The sequence below is a fragment of the Podarcis vaucheri genome, assembly GCF_965113315.1.
Source record: "Podarcis vaucheri genome assembly, chromosome: 8".
Classification (NCBI taxonomy): domain Eukaryota; kingdom Metazoa; phylum Chordata; class Lepidosauria; order Squamata; family Lacertidae; genus Podarcis; species Podarcis vaucheri.
Genome location: NC_138766.1, coordinates 24,861,166 through 24,878,998, shown reverse-complemented (window position 1 = coordinate 24,878,998; position 17,833 = coordinate 24,861,166). Strand labels below are relative to the sequence as shown.

The window sequence follows — 17,833 nt, the reverse complement described above, 5'->3', positions numbered from 1 at the left end:
CTCTTTGAGGGATGGGCTTCTGCATGGAATGAGAAGCTCCCACCACACTCAGCAAAGTCTTTGGAAGAACTGTGGAGTCTCATTTCTCTGGGCAATGATGAGTCTGCTTTACAGGGGTCAGCAAACTTTTTCAGCAGGGGGCCAGTCCACTGTCCTTCAGACCTTGTGGGGGGCCGGACTATATTCTGAAGAAAAAAATGAACGAATTCCTATGCCCCACAAATAGCTCAGAGATGCATTTTAAATAAAAGGACAACATTCTATTCATGCAAAAACACACTGATTCCCAGACCATCTACGGTCCACTGTCCCTCAGACCTTGTGGGGGGCCGGACTATATTCTGAAGAAAAAAATGAATGAATTCCTATGCCCCACAAATAGCTCAGAGATGCATTTTAAATAAAAGGACACATTCTACTCATGTAAAAACACGCTGATTCCCGGACCGTCCGCGGGCAGGATTTAAAAGGCGATTGGGCCAGATCCAGCCCCCAGGCCTTACTTTGCCCACCCATGGATTAGAAATAGGATGCTGATAAAGGGGTGTGGTGGATGTTTCACCCTTTGAAAGGACTACTCTGGAATACAGAACAAAACCACCCTTGTTCTCCGTTATTTTCAAAGGAATGCGGAAACTGAGACAATTTGGAACGTACAGTGGTACCTCGGGTTACATAGGCTTCAGGTTACATACGCTTCAGGTTACAGATTCAGAAATATTACCTCGGGTTAAGAACTTTGCTTCAGGATGAGAACAGAAATCGTGCGGCGGCAGCGGGAGGCCCCATTAGCTAAAGTGGTGCTTCAGGTTAAGAACAGCTTCAGGTTAAGAACGGACCTCCAGAACGAATTAAGTACTTAACCTGAGGTACCACTGTAATCAAATGGGAAAGGTAACCGATTATAAATTTTTAGCGGAAAGCGGGGAAGAATCTTCCAGCTGCAATAGGTTTTCCTATTAATCCCTGGCAGTTTGGAATCAGACTGCTCTTCCTAGGTTGGGAAAAAAAATGGCGAGGACAATTTATTTGTTGGAATGGAGGGGTCTCCAACGAACTCCCAAATCGCAGGGCAAAGCGACGTAGAGGCTTTTGGAAAACTGCGAGACAACCGCTTCCCCCGAGTCATGATGGGAAATATCAACAGTTGGAAGAACGAACGACACAACACTATATATGGTTGCAACAACATCATTGGGGGGGGGGGGTTACCACATGCAGGAAAGAACTATGATTACTGTAATGGTTCTAGGGGTTGCTCGTGTGTAAATCAGCGCCACACCTGGGTGGGTTGCCTGAGTGAACCCTTTCTGTCTGGACAGCCACTCGCCCGTGACTGTCTCAATCGCTGGCAGAATCCGTCAGTGGGCGTTTCTTGAACTTCTTCCAGCAAAGAAGTTCTTTGACGCCTAGTCTCAGCCTACTTTCCCTGCGCGGAAGCCTTCTGCGCAGGGAGGGTGTGGGCATCGGAGGACCCGTGCTCTCCCCACTGGTCCCCGGCGAAGAGTCTTGGAGCCACCTCGCCGATTCCCCCATCTGCCCCCCTTCTCCACTGGTGCTACGCTGATTTCCTTCCCCAGAAGATGTGCTGCTTCTCTCCCTCCCGGGACGCTCTCCGGAATCCCTCTGGAGCCCTCCCTCTCCCTCTGGCTCCGATGGCAGTTCCCTGACAATTACAGACCGAGCACCTCGCTTGAGACTTTATAAATCACTTAATATATTAATGTGAATTGAAACCATAAGATTGCAATCCGTATAAGGGGATTGTTATCTTGAAGGGAATGTAATTGAAATTCTTAAGATTTTGGAAAAGCAAAAGCAAAGAGGAAGCCATCAAATCTAGCAGGTAAGGAGGCCACTTTAAGTAAATTGCATAATTTGGTATATAAATAATTGGTTTTGATAATTGTATTAACTGGATGAAATTGGCATGGTTATAATGAGGCTGTTATTGGAACAATATTGGAAAGCCAGTAAAAAAACAACAACAATTAAAACACAAAATAGGATTTTTATAGTAGACGCCAAGAGTTGGTAGTGTAACTTGGGTAAACTGAGATATTGTGTTACTGGAGTCAAGGAGTTGATACAATCACAGCTTCCTTCACTAGTGAACTTTGGGACTGTGTACGTTTGGGTCAGTGTGTACCTGCTGCACTTTGTGGTTATGATCAGCAGGTGAATGTGCTCATGTAAAAGCTAAAGTTTAGTGGACATGTGTGTATGGTGGCTTAGGCCGTGGCATGACAGCTCAGGTGCTTGCAGTGGTTTCTGATTGTGGTTGGCCTATGTATGACTGAGGCAGAAGTGTACAGTGGAGGTGGTTGTGTTATCTGTATATTTGGGGTCACCACAGATTAAATTCTCATAGGCATCCAGGGAGGATCCTGGAAGGAAGTACAAAAACCCTGTGTAATTCAAATGAGATCACTTCTCCAATGACACTGGATAACTACGGTCATGGGTGTAGCCAGGAGAAGGGGGAGGCTGCTTCTTCCATCAAGTAAATAAATAAAAATAATTAACTAAAAGTAGAAATGGGCAATGCTTACTGAGCATTCACAGGAGAAAAAAAAAACTTCATCAGAAAATAGGAGGAATTTGAGAAGTGCTGAAAATGTTATCAGCAAATCTGAGGAAACTTGTTTTAGTTTTGATTTTAAAAAAAAAGATGAAAAAAGGCGTGTTCTTTGTAGTTTCACAAAAGAGATCCGTTAACCACACGAAAGGCGGTCTCTGATTTTGTTATTTAACTTCCTAGTTTTCAAATGACTGAAGATTTAGACTGAGGACTTGGGCTGAAAAGAAAGCAATTTTGAGGCATCTCCTACCGAATCTGCTAGACAGACCCAGGCAGAGGATAATGACAGGTGGGGTGTCCTGCCCTCCTAACCTAAATCCTGGCTGCTGCCCATGACTACAGTCTTAAATCCCTATGGCTTTGTTAACGTGTAGCACACATGCATTCTCCATCCATGGACATGGTGAGCTTCTCTTCCCACCTCCCACAATTCAAGCGACTCCTTTACCTAGCAGTATAATGATGCAGAGGAGAATCGCGATCAGAGCGCCTGTGCTGAGGCCGGTTGGATGGATCAGCGCTTCGGCGTTACAGGAGAGCATTTTCCCTCTCTGGTCACACGCGCACACTCGGATGGTCACGGTTTCCGTGCTGCTCTGAATCGGGTAGTCGTTGTCCGATATTACCACGGGCAGGAGGTAGATATTCATCTCGTGTCTGTTATACCGGGTTCTCCTTGTGTAGATCGCAGCTGTGTTATCTGGAGAGAACCATGAGCATTGTAAGCAGCATGTTCATTCTGAAAGTTCCCCAACCCCAAACAGAATGAAGCAGATAGACAAGAATTACCTCTGTTGTCCTGAAGGGTGAAATTGGAGCTGCTGGCTACTTCGGGAGCCAGCGAGAAGGAAAATTTGTGTCCGCCGAAAGAGTCATCTTTGTCAACGGCACTTAAGGTCTGTATGAGCTAAAAAATGGACAATGGCATTATTGTATTACCATTGCTGTGACAGCCAGGCTCTTTGAGACCAAGACCTTGTTCACACTGTATTATTTCACAAATAACCTTAGAGCAATGAGTTCGAAGCAGTGTGCCAAGCGGATAGCAGTGCTTGAGATTTCCAGCAAAGAAATGTTGTTCTCTAAGAGTTGCTTTGGAATACGTGTCTCATACTGAGATTTTCTACTAGTTCCTTCTGGTACGCAGGCTGAGACCCTACCTGCCTGCGGACTGTCTCACCAGAGTGGTGCATGCTCTAGTTATCTCCCGCTTGGACTACTGCAATGTGCTCTACGTGGGGCTACCTTTGAAGGTGACCCAGAAACTACAACTAATCCAGAATGCGGCAACTAGACTGGTGAGTGGGAGTGGCTGCCGAGACCCATAACAGCAGTCCTGAAAGACCTACATTGGCTCCCAGTATGTTTTCAAACAGAATTCAAAGTGTTGGTGCTGACCTTTAAAACCCTAAATGGCTTCAAAGGCCCAGTATGCCTGAAGGAGTGTCTCCACCCCCATTGTTCAGTCTGGACACTGAGGTCCAGCTCCAATAGCCTTCTGGTAGTTCCCTCACTGTGAGAAGTGAGGTTACAGGGAACCAGGCAGAGGGCCTTCTTGGTAGTGGCGCCTACCCTGTGGAACACCCTCCCATCAGATGCCAAGGAAATAAACAACTATCTGACTTTTAGAAGACACCTGAAGGCAGCCCTGTTTAGGAAAGTTTTTGATGTTTGAAGTATTATTCTGTTTTTAGTGTTCTGTTGGGAGCCACCCAGGGTGGCTGGGGAAACCTAGCCAGATGGGTGGGGTATAAGTTCTTGATGCCCAAATCCCAGCTATGTCTGGAAAATTCCAGACATAGGGCAACCTTATTATACCTGTTCCTCCCCAACCATCTCATGTTGAGAGAGCTGGGCTAAAGGGGGTTTCTGTGCTCAGCTGAATGTGCTTGCAAGCTACCTCATGACTGGGAAACGTGGTAGGTTTCTAAATGCACTCTGTGGAACACATTTAGATGCCCCCTTCAGACTTTGCCTTTCTTCTGGGGCACAGAATGCCCAGGCAATCCGCCACACACCCAACTAGTGAATTGTCTCCCGGGCTGTAGGGCATGGTGAACTGGGGTAACTACAAAGGGCTTTGCCTCCCCAAACATCAGAGTATGTTGAGTAGTTCTTTTCAGTCCATTTAAAAAAAGAAGACCCCAATCTTTTGTCTCATTCCCCACCCAGATCTTGCAAATACCTAGGTGGCAACACAACTAATTTCAAATATGTGCCTTTCATATCAAACCTGCAACAGATTCATCAATAGAAGCATTAAACAGAGCAAATTAAGGGAAAATATGGGGCCGGCAAACTGAAGTTCAAGAAGGAGCCACGCTGAACTCTGTGATATGCAATGCCGCATCACATCAGCTCCTAAGGGAATGCCAGTCGCAAGCCGATGCAAGATAGTCATGGTCTCATTTCACTTAGCATCACTGTCAGTTCCTTTGCAATGCATAGTGCCAGCTCACAGGCACAGTGCTGTTGCCACTATAACACAGACCACGTTTATAAATCTCATATTTATTCGTTACGAAGTTCAAACCGCACACCTGCTCGGACTTTGCGTTTTCGCAGACGAAGGTTTCGTAAAACATGGCAAACTCCGGGGCGTTGTCATTCACGTCCAGGACTTTAATAAACACTGGGATGCGGCTGCTTTCCTTTGGGTTGTCTGTAGTGACACAAAGAGAAAGCCGGTGAAAACATTTTAGTAATGAGTTTGACTCCCGCCCCCCCCCCACCTACCCACTGCCTTGTTTGGAACAATACATTCACAAGGCTAATGCAAGCAATGAGTGACATTTTTTTGCGTGCACAATTTATTTGTGAGAGTTAAGGGGAATTTGCAGGTACAATCAGAATACATCTCTAACTGCCTCCTAAACCAAAGGTAGGAATTCTATGCTCATTTTTATCTCCTTCGATCCTCTCCCGCTTTCATATCCATCCGACTTTATAAAATTCCGCCAAGCAGACCACCAGAAACCCCTGCGGAGGTCTTTACATTTGAAATTTGATCTGCCACTCTTGTGTGGCTGACCATCAAATATTACCTGCATGGAAAAAGCCCTTCAGCTGTGAATTGTCTTGGAAGATGTTTAGTAGGGCCAATTCTGGGGTGATGTCTAAAATCCAACTATTCTGGACAACAGCCATACGGGAAATATGTAAAATAACTAAGCAAGTATTGGTGACAGCATTATTGGGTTCTTCTAGCTTCCCCCTTCCTTTACAGAAAGGATGGGGCATTCAGCATTGAATTCCCTCTTTGAACCTCAGAGTTCTTTCTCTCTGCCCTGGGAGAGGGTAATCTGATGCTTCCTAAGCCCCCCCCCAATGGCTTCCCAGGGACAATGGAATTGCAGGATAAACATGTCAAGTGAAGGTTTTTCTTTGTATAGCCTTAACGGCTGTGAATCTGAAAGCTGCAACATTTTAAAACATAGAGTTGAAGTCAATAGGAGAAACTTGCTTAGAAATGCAAAATCAATATTCTCTCCCACAAGCAAGCAATCTGTTCTCAGGCGATAACTATCAGGAACACCACTTTCCAATATGCTTACGCAAACTTTAAGCTTCGCTGCTCTTTATCTCTTCCTCATCCCTCCCGAGTTCTTTTTCTTCAATGAATAAATTGCTTAACTTTGTTCTCTTCAGTCTAACCGAATTGTCACCCGGTTCTTTCTTTTTCTTGTGGAAGGAGTGGGAAGTGTTACTATGTGGAGCAGGCAGCTCCCTTCCTCTCGCTGCATTATGCAAACACACACATTCCTTAGTTATTCATGTAGCATCTATCAAACCAAAGACTGAAATCCTAAATTTCTCTTGATCTTGGCTTTTGAAGTGCTTTCTGTGGTGCACTTGCTGTTTCACCTTTCATAGCTTTCAGGTGTGGAAAATTCATCATTCAAAACAACTTCAGAACTCTCATCTGCAAGGCAGCTGCATACTGAACAACTTGAATCCCACTTCTGCGTCCGTCACTGATTTCCTTGGGCTCGTGAGCACAACCTGTCTCTAGGCACTGCAGTCATCTGAAAGGGATTGCCACACGTTGTCACATTTGCAGACATCTTTGTAGCACAGAGCTGGTCTGCCAATGGGCCTGGTGCCTGAAGCCAGCTCCCGCCATCTTCCATTCTGTGGACATGAACAAGCCAGTGTAGACGCCGCTGAGACAGGACGTCTGGGAATGTGGGCTTAGGAGAGGACATCTTTGTTCAGAACTCTGCCCTGCCATGTGGTGCCCAAAATCTTCCTGGTGGAAGGCATTGAGGCGTTTGCAAATTGCCCATGACTCACTTAACCTTCATATTTCAAATCACTAGAGGAAGTATGGGGCCTCATCATCTAATGGTGGAGCTCCACATTCTATATTTTATTGGCCTAGCAGGTTATGACCATATTCCTGTGGCACCTGTAACATCCACAGATGTCTTGTTTGGACAAGGGGCATCCAACATCTGCAAAAACTCCAGCTGTCTCCCAAGGATGTAGTCCTCAGCATACTTGTTCTTAGCTATTATACCACACTGGCTGGCTGTGTAATGGGTCATAAACATAGGTGCTCTTTACATGTCACCCCAGCACCATGAGAAAGATCCATGCCATATGTTGGGTCCATGAGGAGAAAAGAAGTTCCAACGCATAGGAAGCACCATGGTATGACAATTTCAGAGAACAATGACATCATTAACATCTTTTGGACCATCTTACAAATTAGCAGTACATAGCTGAAGATTAGGAACTTACTATCCTGGAGGAAGCATTGATAAAAATAAAAAAGAGATGTCGGACTGACCTCCTCTTTGCCATTTTAAGAAACTACTAGAAACTCGCTTGCTCTCTCTCTTCCTTTCCTTACTCGTCGGCTAATTATAGTCTGTGTTTTACTCATTGTTTGTTTCACTTAGCTAATGCACAGTTTTTCTCCTCCCCTTAAGTCCTCTGTCCCTTTGTTTCACATTCTTTAGCATCTAAAAAATGTCAAACAAAATCATGAGTTGGAAGGCAAGGACCTGCTAGTTTCACTGTTTGCATAGTGCCTGCTGGTGCCTTTATCGATGATAAATGATGATCACGCTGAGACGTGGGGCAATTTTCTTCTCATTGCATGGAAGCGTATGACAACGGTGTGCACTTGTGGCTTCAGAAACAGAGAATGCTCTGTTGGGTGAAAGCTGCACTCAGTGCAGGGCAAGCATATGCACAACTGGACAGAAAGCAGTAAAATGCCCCAAACGTAGCAATTGTTCTTGGTCAGGGGTTGGGAACTTCAGGCCTGAAGGGTGAATGCGGCCCTCCATATCTCCCCATGTGGCCCTCTGAACTTTCTCCAAGCCACACCCCTCACTGGGCCTGCTGTATGCCAGGGGAGTTTTTCCTCTGGTTGGAATGTGCCCTTGACCTCAGATAATACCTCTTGCTTGTCTGGTGTTTGTGTGTGGAAACATTCCTTGATCTCCCCATTTTTACTCTGACCCTGCTCACTGCTAGCAGGTGGCCCTCAAAACATTGCCCAGAAGGAAATGTGACCTTCAGCGTGACAAGGGTTCTTCACCCCTGTTTTCTGCGCAGTCAACATGGTGGTCTTAAGAGATGAAAAAGTGGCATTGTGGCTGCTAGAAAACAAGAAAAAGCTACTTGAAGAAGAAGAAGAGAAGAAGAGTTTGGATTTGATATCCCTCTTTATCACTACCCGAAGGAGTCTCAAAGCGGCTAACATTCTCCTTTCCCTTCCTCCCCAACAACAAACACTCTGTGAGGTGAGTGAGGCTGAGAGACTTCAGAGAAGTGTGATTGGCCCAAGGTCACCCAGCAGCTGCATTTGGAGGAGCGGAGACGCGAACCCGGTTCACCAGATTACAAGTCTACCGCTCTTAACCACTACACCACACTTGCTTGTCGACATGTTATTTAAGATTCCATAAAATGTTTTTGAATAGAGATTGTGGGGAGAGGAGCAAAGCATTCTTCCTTCCCTTCCCTTCTGAGAGGCTAACCAAAGATCATTCACCTGAGGCTCGCTAGCTCAGACCTTGCCCTACTGCTCTCTAAACTACTTGAGCGGTGTTTTCAGAGAGAGTTCAGTGACCCATTTTACAGCTACACATAATGCATGAGAAAAAGGAAGGATCAAGCAGATCCATGTGTATGCAGCAATTTTACAAGAGCCAAGGGAAAAAAAATAATAATCACAGAATGTGGTATTGGATGCACGAATTGGCTTCCTAAGAATCTCAGTTTGCTTTCTTTCTTTCTTTTTTTAAAAAGAGCAAGTTTTCAGAATAGACTTTCAAGCCTACCTTAAATTAGCAACACCCGCTTAAATGTCAAAAACTAGAGAAATTTGAATAATTTATTCCAAGTGCAGAATTCAGCGTTTCTCTTGGCACATAATTGAGAGGGCCTGGGAGCATTTTTATTTTTTAAAAAATTCCCCCCTTCCCCAAGTATGGGATATACATAGCTCTGTTCCTCCTGCTGAGCTGCAAAGAAGAGCCTTGAGATTTCCTGTAGAATCTAGCTATCTAATGCCATGGAAGGCATTAAATAATTGTTATTCTGCTGTGCTTCACAGTCAAATGCAACAAAACAGATTCTTCTCAGTGTTGACTGAATTACATTTGCACATGTAGGTGCTCCTAGGCTCTCTCTTTGCTAGATAGCGATCACTTCTATATCCCTTTAAATGTGATGGTTAAAGAATTCTGGTCATTGTAGTCCAGTGAGAATCATTGGTAAGCGATAGGGTAGCCAAATGCAGAAGAACACAGAGCTCCTGAACCTTCCAACTGTTGTGCAGAAGAAGAAGAAGAAGGAGGAGGAGGAGGAGGAGGAGGAGGAGGAGGAGGAGGAGGAGAAGGAGGAGGAGGAGGAGGAGGAGGAGGAGGAGGAGAAGAAGAAGAGTAGGAGGAGGAGTTTGGATTTGATATCCCACTTTATCACTACCCTAAGGAGTCTCAAAGCGGCTCACAATCTCCTTTCCCTTCCTCCCCCACAACAAACACTCTGTGAGGTGAGTGGGGCCGAGAGACTTCAGAGAAGTGTGACTGGCCCAAGGTCACCCAGCAGCTGCATGTGGAGGAGCGGGGAATCGAACCCGGTTCACCAGATTACAAGTCCACCGCTCCGAACCACTACACTACAGAGGCAATTTTGAGAGATTATTTATCTTCAGCTCACCATTAAAGGTGTATGAGCCTGTCCTCTTTTTTTTAATCTGGCCACCCAAGTTAGCTGCCCGCCATTTCCCCTCTTCCTCTCAGAACTGCAGTTACCATGGTTTCCTAGAAGAAGTTTTGATGTCTCCCATTAACGAGACATCTAGTTACCTGAATGTGACCTAAAATATTGGAGATGATTAAAAAAGTGTTTGGTGGCAGGTTTACATAGAAAAGAGGTGCTTAAACAAGGCTGCCTAATTTGCACAGGCTCCCTGCATGAATATTGAGCTCAACGGAGTGATCTTTTGTGCTAGCTCTACTTGGAATAGACCCTTTGGCATTAATAGAGATGATTCATTAATTAGTTGTGTGCAACCTACAGTTACTTGATTATCTAGACTCGCCTAATTGTGAAGTGTTCCCCTTCCTCCCAACCCAGAGTCCCCGTTCAGACCAAACAAGAAACGGAGAAGGGTTGCAAATGCGGTTGATGTTTCTGAAGTTGACAAATTGGCCTTTGGTTTGAATGCAATCTAAATGCCTTCTGCTAGTCCTCTAAGCCTGCCTACTTGGAAGCAAGTCCCATCTACAATAGCTTTCATGTAAGTGGATTTAGGAGTGATGTACTGGGCTCCGGGCTTCTAATTAAATCTGGCCCTAATGAAATTAATAGGGGAACGCAGAAAGAAGTAAGTGACTTGAAATGATGGCCTTTTAAGTATCTTGGTCAATGCTACAGGGCTGAATTTGGTTGGGACATAAAGAACAGCATATTTTCCTCTCCTTCCTCAATATTATGTACCCCTTTCTGTGAGGAGGAGGTACAATCTATGCAGCTGTTCACAAGCAGCAATTGCCATCCTAATTAACCAATGGCCAGGAGGATTTCTTTAGTCTATTTGATCTGAAATGAGGGGCATGCTAATTTCCTTTCCATTCAGGCACAAAGTTGCCTCTTCATAAGCTGTAGCCTTGGGAAAGAAAGAGGGGAAAATACAGAAGCTTTTTTAAAGTTTACTTCCATGAATAACAGCAAAACAACCAAAGCATGGAGATTGACTTCCTTTCAGCCATTCACAGCTGGAAGGCTGCATTCGTTACGGCAATGGTGTTTATGCAGAACTTACTGATCTCGGAAGCTACTACTGTAATGTTATGCCACAATAATGTTTCCCGGTCAAGAAGTTTGGAAGTAAATATTGAACCGTTTCCAGAATCAATGTTGAATATTCTGTCCATGTCAGTATGCCGATCTACAGAATACCTGAAAATAGAAACAAAGTCATTTAGAGATCGCTCCAAAAATGCTTTTAAATAATTTTATGGCGCACTCTACAGCTATATTGCAAACAACAACAACAAACCCCACCAAACCAATTTTGTTGTACTGATATTGTGTACTGCAAGAACATCAAACCTATCCATTCTTAAGGAAATCAGCCCTGAGTGCTCACTGGAAGGACAGATCCTGAACCTGAGGCTCCAATACTTTGGCCACCTCATGAGAAGAGAAGACTCCCTGGAAAAGACCCTGATGTTGGGAAAGATGGAGGGCACAAGGAGAAGGGGATGACAAAGGACGAGATGGTTGGACAGTGTTCTCGAAGCTACCAGCATGAGCTTGACCAAACTGCGGGAGGCAGTGGAAGACAGGAGTGCCTGGCATGCTCTGGTCCATGGGGTCACGAAGAGTCGGACACGACTAAATGACTAAACAACAACAACAACTTCTTGATACCTTCTGTGATTTGGGCAGGATTTATCTAAGGATCCCAGTCGGTAGAAACCCTGTTTCAGCAGATGGAACATTTGTAATTCCTCACCATATATTTGCCAAAATCCTTTTTTATTCACAACACCACCCATTGAGACACAACCTAAACACATTAGGCCAATTCATAATTTCCATGTTAAGTGCTACAACTGGCATTCTGGAGTTCTTTACTTGAGCATGGATTTAAAAAATTTTTTTTTGGCTATCTCTCTCTTTGTCTCCTTGGTACAGACATCAAGATTCAACAGGTGAACAACTTGCATTCTTCAAAAAACAAATGCAACCTGTGAAGCTTCTTGTGCAGAAAATAAAATTTTCAAAGCGTGATATGGTAGGAAACCTGTCACAAGATCATTTCCTCCCAGATCAGGGTTTCTGTAGTATAATATAATTTTGTGAAAATTTCCTCCTAATGATCATGTTGAAAGCTAATGTGGCATGAACATAGCGATGCTCTGGCTTATTCAGCCTGCAACTCTCTTGCACATTTATTTCCAGGTAAGCGTAACATTATTTGCAACCTAAGTAACTTCACCCAAGGCATCACAAGGCCTTACTCCTGAGTAGTCATGTCTACGATTGCACTGCCTGTCACAAGAAAACTGAACCAAAAGGTGTTTCATTGCACTTTTCTGCCTCAAGAATGGTTGCATGCATTAGTGAAAATTTAGTGAGCTCTGTAGCCTTCTCTATAAACCGTAAACCTCCGGGTATAGGGCGGTATATAAATTCAATAAACAAAATAATAATAAAATAACTGTAGGGCACAGATTTACTCATGCAAGGGAAGGAACAGGCTGTTGTTTTCCTGCACTTCCCAGTTGAACAGGATGACCAATCACTGCTTCTTAATAATTCAATACCAAATGTACCCAAGAGCAGAACTTGCTGAAAATCACCGACCCACCTAAAATGGAAATGTCAGCAATGCAATTCTTTAAAAGTTTTTTTTTTTTTTGGCAGGATTTATAATATTTTGGCCAGGTTGGCAATAAATTGCAGGATATAGGAGGGCAACAGATGAAATGGATCAGTCAGCAAGGGCTATAGAATGACCGCTCACCAGTATTGTCGGCGGGCGGCTTTTGTGACCTGGCGCAGGCTCCCTGGCCTGGGGAGCTGAGCGATAGCTGTTGGCCTTTGCTCTGTCCCCTGGGGTGGCCAGCGAGGTTGCAGGGCTCCCGCCTGGCCCCAGTTCAAATTAGCAAATTGGCGGGGGGCAGGTGGAGCAAGGGCCAGGTAAGGAGGCTCCTGCTGACGCTGGCCATTCAGTCAGCTCAAAGTGCCATGGAGAGAGGCTCATTGTTGGATGGTTCAGGGGGTAACCAACTGGGAGCTGGGAAGTGGTACCCGGAAGCCTTTTGTTTTACCAAGCAGCTCCTGGGCTTATCTTCTTGTCCCGTAGTGTGGTAAACGCATCCCTCACGCGGCAGTGTTAAGTAGGGCCCCGTAAGAGGGGTTTGTAAGGGGAGTCACTGACCATGAGCACTTGGTGGATGGTAAAACTCCCCTCCACAACAGGAAAAGGGGGGCAGCTGCATAAATGCACATTTTGTAGTGTCCCCCAGATTCCTGTCTAACCCTGCTTAGCCGCAGACCCTAACTGGGGGACTGCGAGGGATACACACCCAATGCCTAAGCCAAGGCAGGCATTCCTACATCAGAAATTAATAAAGTTGTGGCCTGCTTTAATCCTATACCTATGCTGTCTTGTGTCTTTATTATCTGGGGCCTGGCTCTCAAGGAGGAGGATCTGTGCCTGGGTACGCAAAGCTTTCCTCCTGCCCGTGCCATCCGAAAAAGCTTCTCATGCATCACAGTAACACTGCACAGGCAAAAGGGGAGGAATACTAATGCTAGACACCTGAGTGCAAGGAGATGGCTTGTCTTTCCATGGCAGTAGTAGAGGCATACACACTCCAATCCACAAGTGTATGATCTGGGACCAACTGGGCAGCTCTTTTTCTTTGCAGGAGTGCCACACAGCCTGTGCCCGGTTGAAGTGGTTCTTCCTCCAAATGCTCTCTGATAAGTGTTCACTGTAGTGTCTGTTAGAATTCCTGCTTCGTGATTGCAGTCATGGGATTGTTGTCTTTCACATGACGTGGTATGTTTTGACTCCACAGAGTGGGAAGTGATGGAGACAGGATGTTTGTGTTGCTGTGTTCTGTGAAGTGGGACTGTTGTCCTTTGTTCATTCTCTTTGCTGTCTGATGCTAGAGAGAGAGAGAGGGAGCCATGTTGCAGTGCAGTAGATTAGCCAAAATGCTGAGTTGCTGAGGTCTGTCACATAAGCTGCGAAGACTCTGCGGATCCCTAAGTGTTCCGATGTCTGTTGGCATCGGTCACTGTGATGTTCGGGCTGAAGAAAGCTTTTGAAACTCCCGAACGATCGACCAGGAGGGAGGGAACATGCCAGTTGGGGATGTGTCTCTGCCAGGGTCCTACTTAAGTGTAGGACAAGCTCCTGACAGTGTCTACTTAGGCAAGGGATTGCGAGTTGCCCTCCCATATCGCTTTACCTGTTTCAACCAAGCTATGGTTGCTGTAATGCCTAGGAAAGCAGCAGGGGAGACTGGCTGAGGTTGCCAAGTGGGAGAGTTGGAATTCAGCCAACTGTTTCCCTGCTCCCAAGGATTGGTGAGGGAGAGTGTGCTGGTCCCATGGGTTACCCCAGAGGTGAGGTCCAAGTCCGGTCCATGGTCAAAGGCGCAATGTGGAGGCAGTCCGTAGTAGCTGAAGCTGGGTGCAGAGCAGGGTGTCAGGTGAAGTCAGGAACAGGCAAGCAAGCAGGGAGCCAGGGCAGGGCAGGAGCTCAGGCAGAAACTAGCAACTAACTATGTTGCTCCCGCAACTTGGGACTGGGCTGGCTGGCTTTTATCTGCCCCGAGGCATAGGCCGGCCCCGATCCTCTGGTGACTCGCCTCTCCTGGCCTGGAGGCGAGCACTCCTCCTGCAGGAACCTGGTTCCCTCTGCATCTCTTCCCTGAGCCTCTGCAGCTCAGGAGAGGCTGGAGGGATACCGGACCCAGAGGCAACCTCAGCTTCCCCTGACGGGGCTGAGGGTGGAGCATCTGCAGGCAATGGATCCTCAAGCACCTCAGGAGCCAGAGCAGACTCAGCTGGTGCCTGCACCTGAGGATCCAGCACAGGTGAGGACCCTTCAGGCTCATGCCCCAGCCCCGGCTCAGCTGGTTCTGGAGGCGGGGAATCCTGTGAGGGGTTCCCTCAGGTTTAGCATCCGTCTGAATCCCAGGCCATCACAGAGAGAGAGAGAGAGGGTTGGATGGGGAATAAGATGGGACCTGAAGTTGGCTACATGGAGGAGCTCCTTCAATGCAAGGGTTTTTAAGTGGTGTTGTATGTAGTCACTGTGAATTTAGCATCCGCTCTCAACGTAACAAAATCACAGGGCCATGGCGTTAGGTTACCGTTTCTAATTCCATCTGTTGAAAGGTCAGCAGTCAAGCCTTCCTGATGAATGGATTAAAGTGAATTAAAGATCATGAGGCTTTCTGCTGCTGCTGCTTCTTTTCAAGTGAAAGGAAAGAACATCTCCCTGATACCTTTTAAAAGTCTGGGGCTGGAAGAGTTTGCGTGTCTGTCGACTTCAAAGGCTGCATGCCAGCAGAAATTCTCCTGGAATTATATGAGTTGCAGAAACCAGGACCTCAAGCTGGGGCAACAATTAATATCTCAGACATATACTGAAAGTTGGCAGTAGTGCCACAGTTTGGATTTGCCAAGTTATTTAACAAGCTTTAAGCAAGCATCTTTCACATATTCAGCGAACTGGGGATTAGCGGTGTAAGTTTTTCAAACGGAAGCCTAATATCCAGAAATCCGAACATCACAGATTTAGCACAGTGTATGTGACACAGTTCTCGGAAGCAATGGAGAAAACCTGTTTATGTTCGATTCTTAATTTGCAGCCTGATGCTAACCATTTGTTTTAGCTGCAGCAGCCCTTAGGAAGCACGGCTATGCAATTGATCATGTTAGGCTGTAAGTGGAGAGAAGAGAATGCCCTAGCAAAGCCCTAGCAAGGGGAAAGGGATGCCCAGGAGAAAAGAGGTTCTTTGGGCAGTTTACACCCAATGTGTGGGAAGTGGTGCATGTACCTTCATCTCAAGTCAGACAGGAGGGAGCTAAGCCTCTGTTCTTCCAGCTTCTTGGCAAAAGATGAATAATGGACGGAGCCTTAGTTTGCACTATGCTACATGGTTAAGTTCAATTTCCTAGTGGCAGCCACTATCACAGAGCTGATCATCACTGTAGGGCTGTGTGGTATACCCCTGGTGATCAAACAGTTGGTTCATCTCTAGAAGAACAAGGGACTCATAGCTGTCTCTCCTGCCAACATGCCACTACCAAGATGGGTCTACCTGCAGGACTACAGCGGCTGCTGGATTACCACTCCCATCATCCTTGACCAACTGCAATGTTGGCTAGGGCTGATGGGGGTTGGAGTCCAATGACATTGGAGGCTCATGGGTTTCTCAGCCCTGCTCTAGAAGAAATGGGGGGTGGGGAGGCTAATGCTGGGCTGTCAATCCTCTAGGGCTGCAGTAGGGGCTCGAGCTCAGTCACTCATTCGAACTCTGCAGAGAACCTACCGAACTACAAGTTTCAACCTGTTTGCCCTGGTGTTTCTCTTCGTGTTTGTATTGTATTGTGAATGTATTTCACAAAGGATAAATGGTATTGGGGAAAGGAGGTGGCAGAAGGCAGTGGCTTGGTTATTGTGTTGGTTTGATCTTTGGCTGTGAATGTGAGAGGGTGGGGGCTTCATGAAGATGCTTTCTGGAGGATGCTGTGAGGACAGGCAAGCTATGGATTAGTAACTTATGCACTGCTACAAAGGAGTTTTGAAAAAAAAGAATTAAACCCTCTCTTGGGCTCAAGGGAGAAACAATCATTAATGTCTATGTAAATAATACCGGTTGTTCAACTGTCGCCAACCTAACAAGTAAAGATTTATCTTCAACTATTTGTGTAAGACGCATATTTTTTATCATAAATGGCTAACCGTTTCTCTCCTCCCACAACATAGATCTGCACCTGAATATTATGAGAATGAATGGTTTCCCAGAAATCGCTACATGCACAGGCAGGGGTGGTGGCTCATCCCATTTTGCCACCTGAGGAATATGCCCCACCCCCTAATTCTGCCATTGCCACTTGTATTCCCCTACCTTGGGGAGGGGGGACACAAGTGACAACACTGCACTTGGGAACGCCCTGGCTATTGCCAATTCAGTGAATGCCAGCATGCTCCTCAGAGCGTTGCCACTTGTCTTCTCCACTCCAAGGGCAGGGAAAATGAGCAGCAACACCACCGCCTCCATTTTGCTGTCGAGAGGGGGCATTCTGGCAGTGGCAGAAGCGGTGGGGCAGGCAGGGTGCCACCTCTTGCACTTCCGCCACCTGAAGTGGATGCTTCACACTGTCTCATGGATGGGCCTGCTCTGCATACAGAATCATCTGCAAGCAGAACACTAGTGCGACACAGTACTAATAGGTAACACCGTGGTTTGGCAAAACACTAGTTCTAAATTATTTTTCTCATTCAGAAAGAATACAAGACAAGGTTGTAGTAGTTAAAAGTATATCCTAATTACATTGTTAACCCTGACCTAGAAGAATGCTTTTAATAGGCTACCCTTCTCATTGCTTTCATTCCATTTAAATAATCCCAGGTCTCTTTTGATCAAGGACTGCTAATTATGTTGAATTGGTGGTGACTTTGACTTGCGGATCATAGCCTATTAAAAATTAAGTCGACAACATCAAACTCATTTTTTACATTTCTTTAATGAAATTACTGGTGCGTGTATGTCAGATTTCGGGGCTTTATTCCCTTCAAACTTGGGGAAATTGATAAGCTAGAATGTTAACAAATATATGAAGATGCTGTCACTAAGTCCTTAATACGTATACATAAGGAAATGCAGGGGTGTCATAAGGCAAGGTCGTGCAATGTTCACATCAGTTACGTTCCAGGAACATTGCTTAGAGATTATGGTGCTAACCAGCCTGCAATTTCCAGGATTGCCGTTTAATTTTTTTTGTTACATCAGCTATTTTCCAGTCCCAAGGTACATACACATGCTGTTTCGTACACAGTATGCACTGCAAAATTTTGAGGTTTGCAACAGCAAACTCAAGTACTGAATTATGACAGCTATGTAGAAAGAACATGGCTCCTGGTATCAAGAGGGAGATATCTGCAGACTCGGAGAATCTGAGGTTTGCAGAAGCAGAACAAACCATTAGGCCAGGAGTTGTATGTGGACCTCCCACCCCATTCCACCACAAATG

At 45.7% G+C, this 17,833-nt stretch overlaps 1 protein-coding gene across 1 annotated transcript in view; it reads right to left on the bottom strand.

Annotated features, from left to right (window-relative positions):
* The window catches only part of LOC309538622 (cadherin-6), a 165,811-nt gene that overhangs the window by 13,130 nt on the left and 134,848 nt on the right, over positions 1-17,833 (bottom strand). Inside the window, exons 8-11 of the mRNA XM_082234346.1 lie at positions 10,866-11,002; positions 5,122-5,243; positions 3,371-3,488; positions 3,030-3,281 (exon numbers count right to left, since the gene is read on the bottom strand). Of these exons, the coding sequence (XP_082090472.1) occupies positions 3,030-3,281; positions 3,371-3,488; positions 5,122-5,243; positions 10,866-11,002 (629 nt within the window). The remainder of the gene's footprint in view (positions 1-3,029; positions 3,282-3,370; positions 3,489-5,121; positions 5,244-10,865; positions 11,003-17,833) is intronic.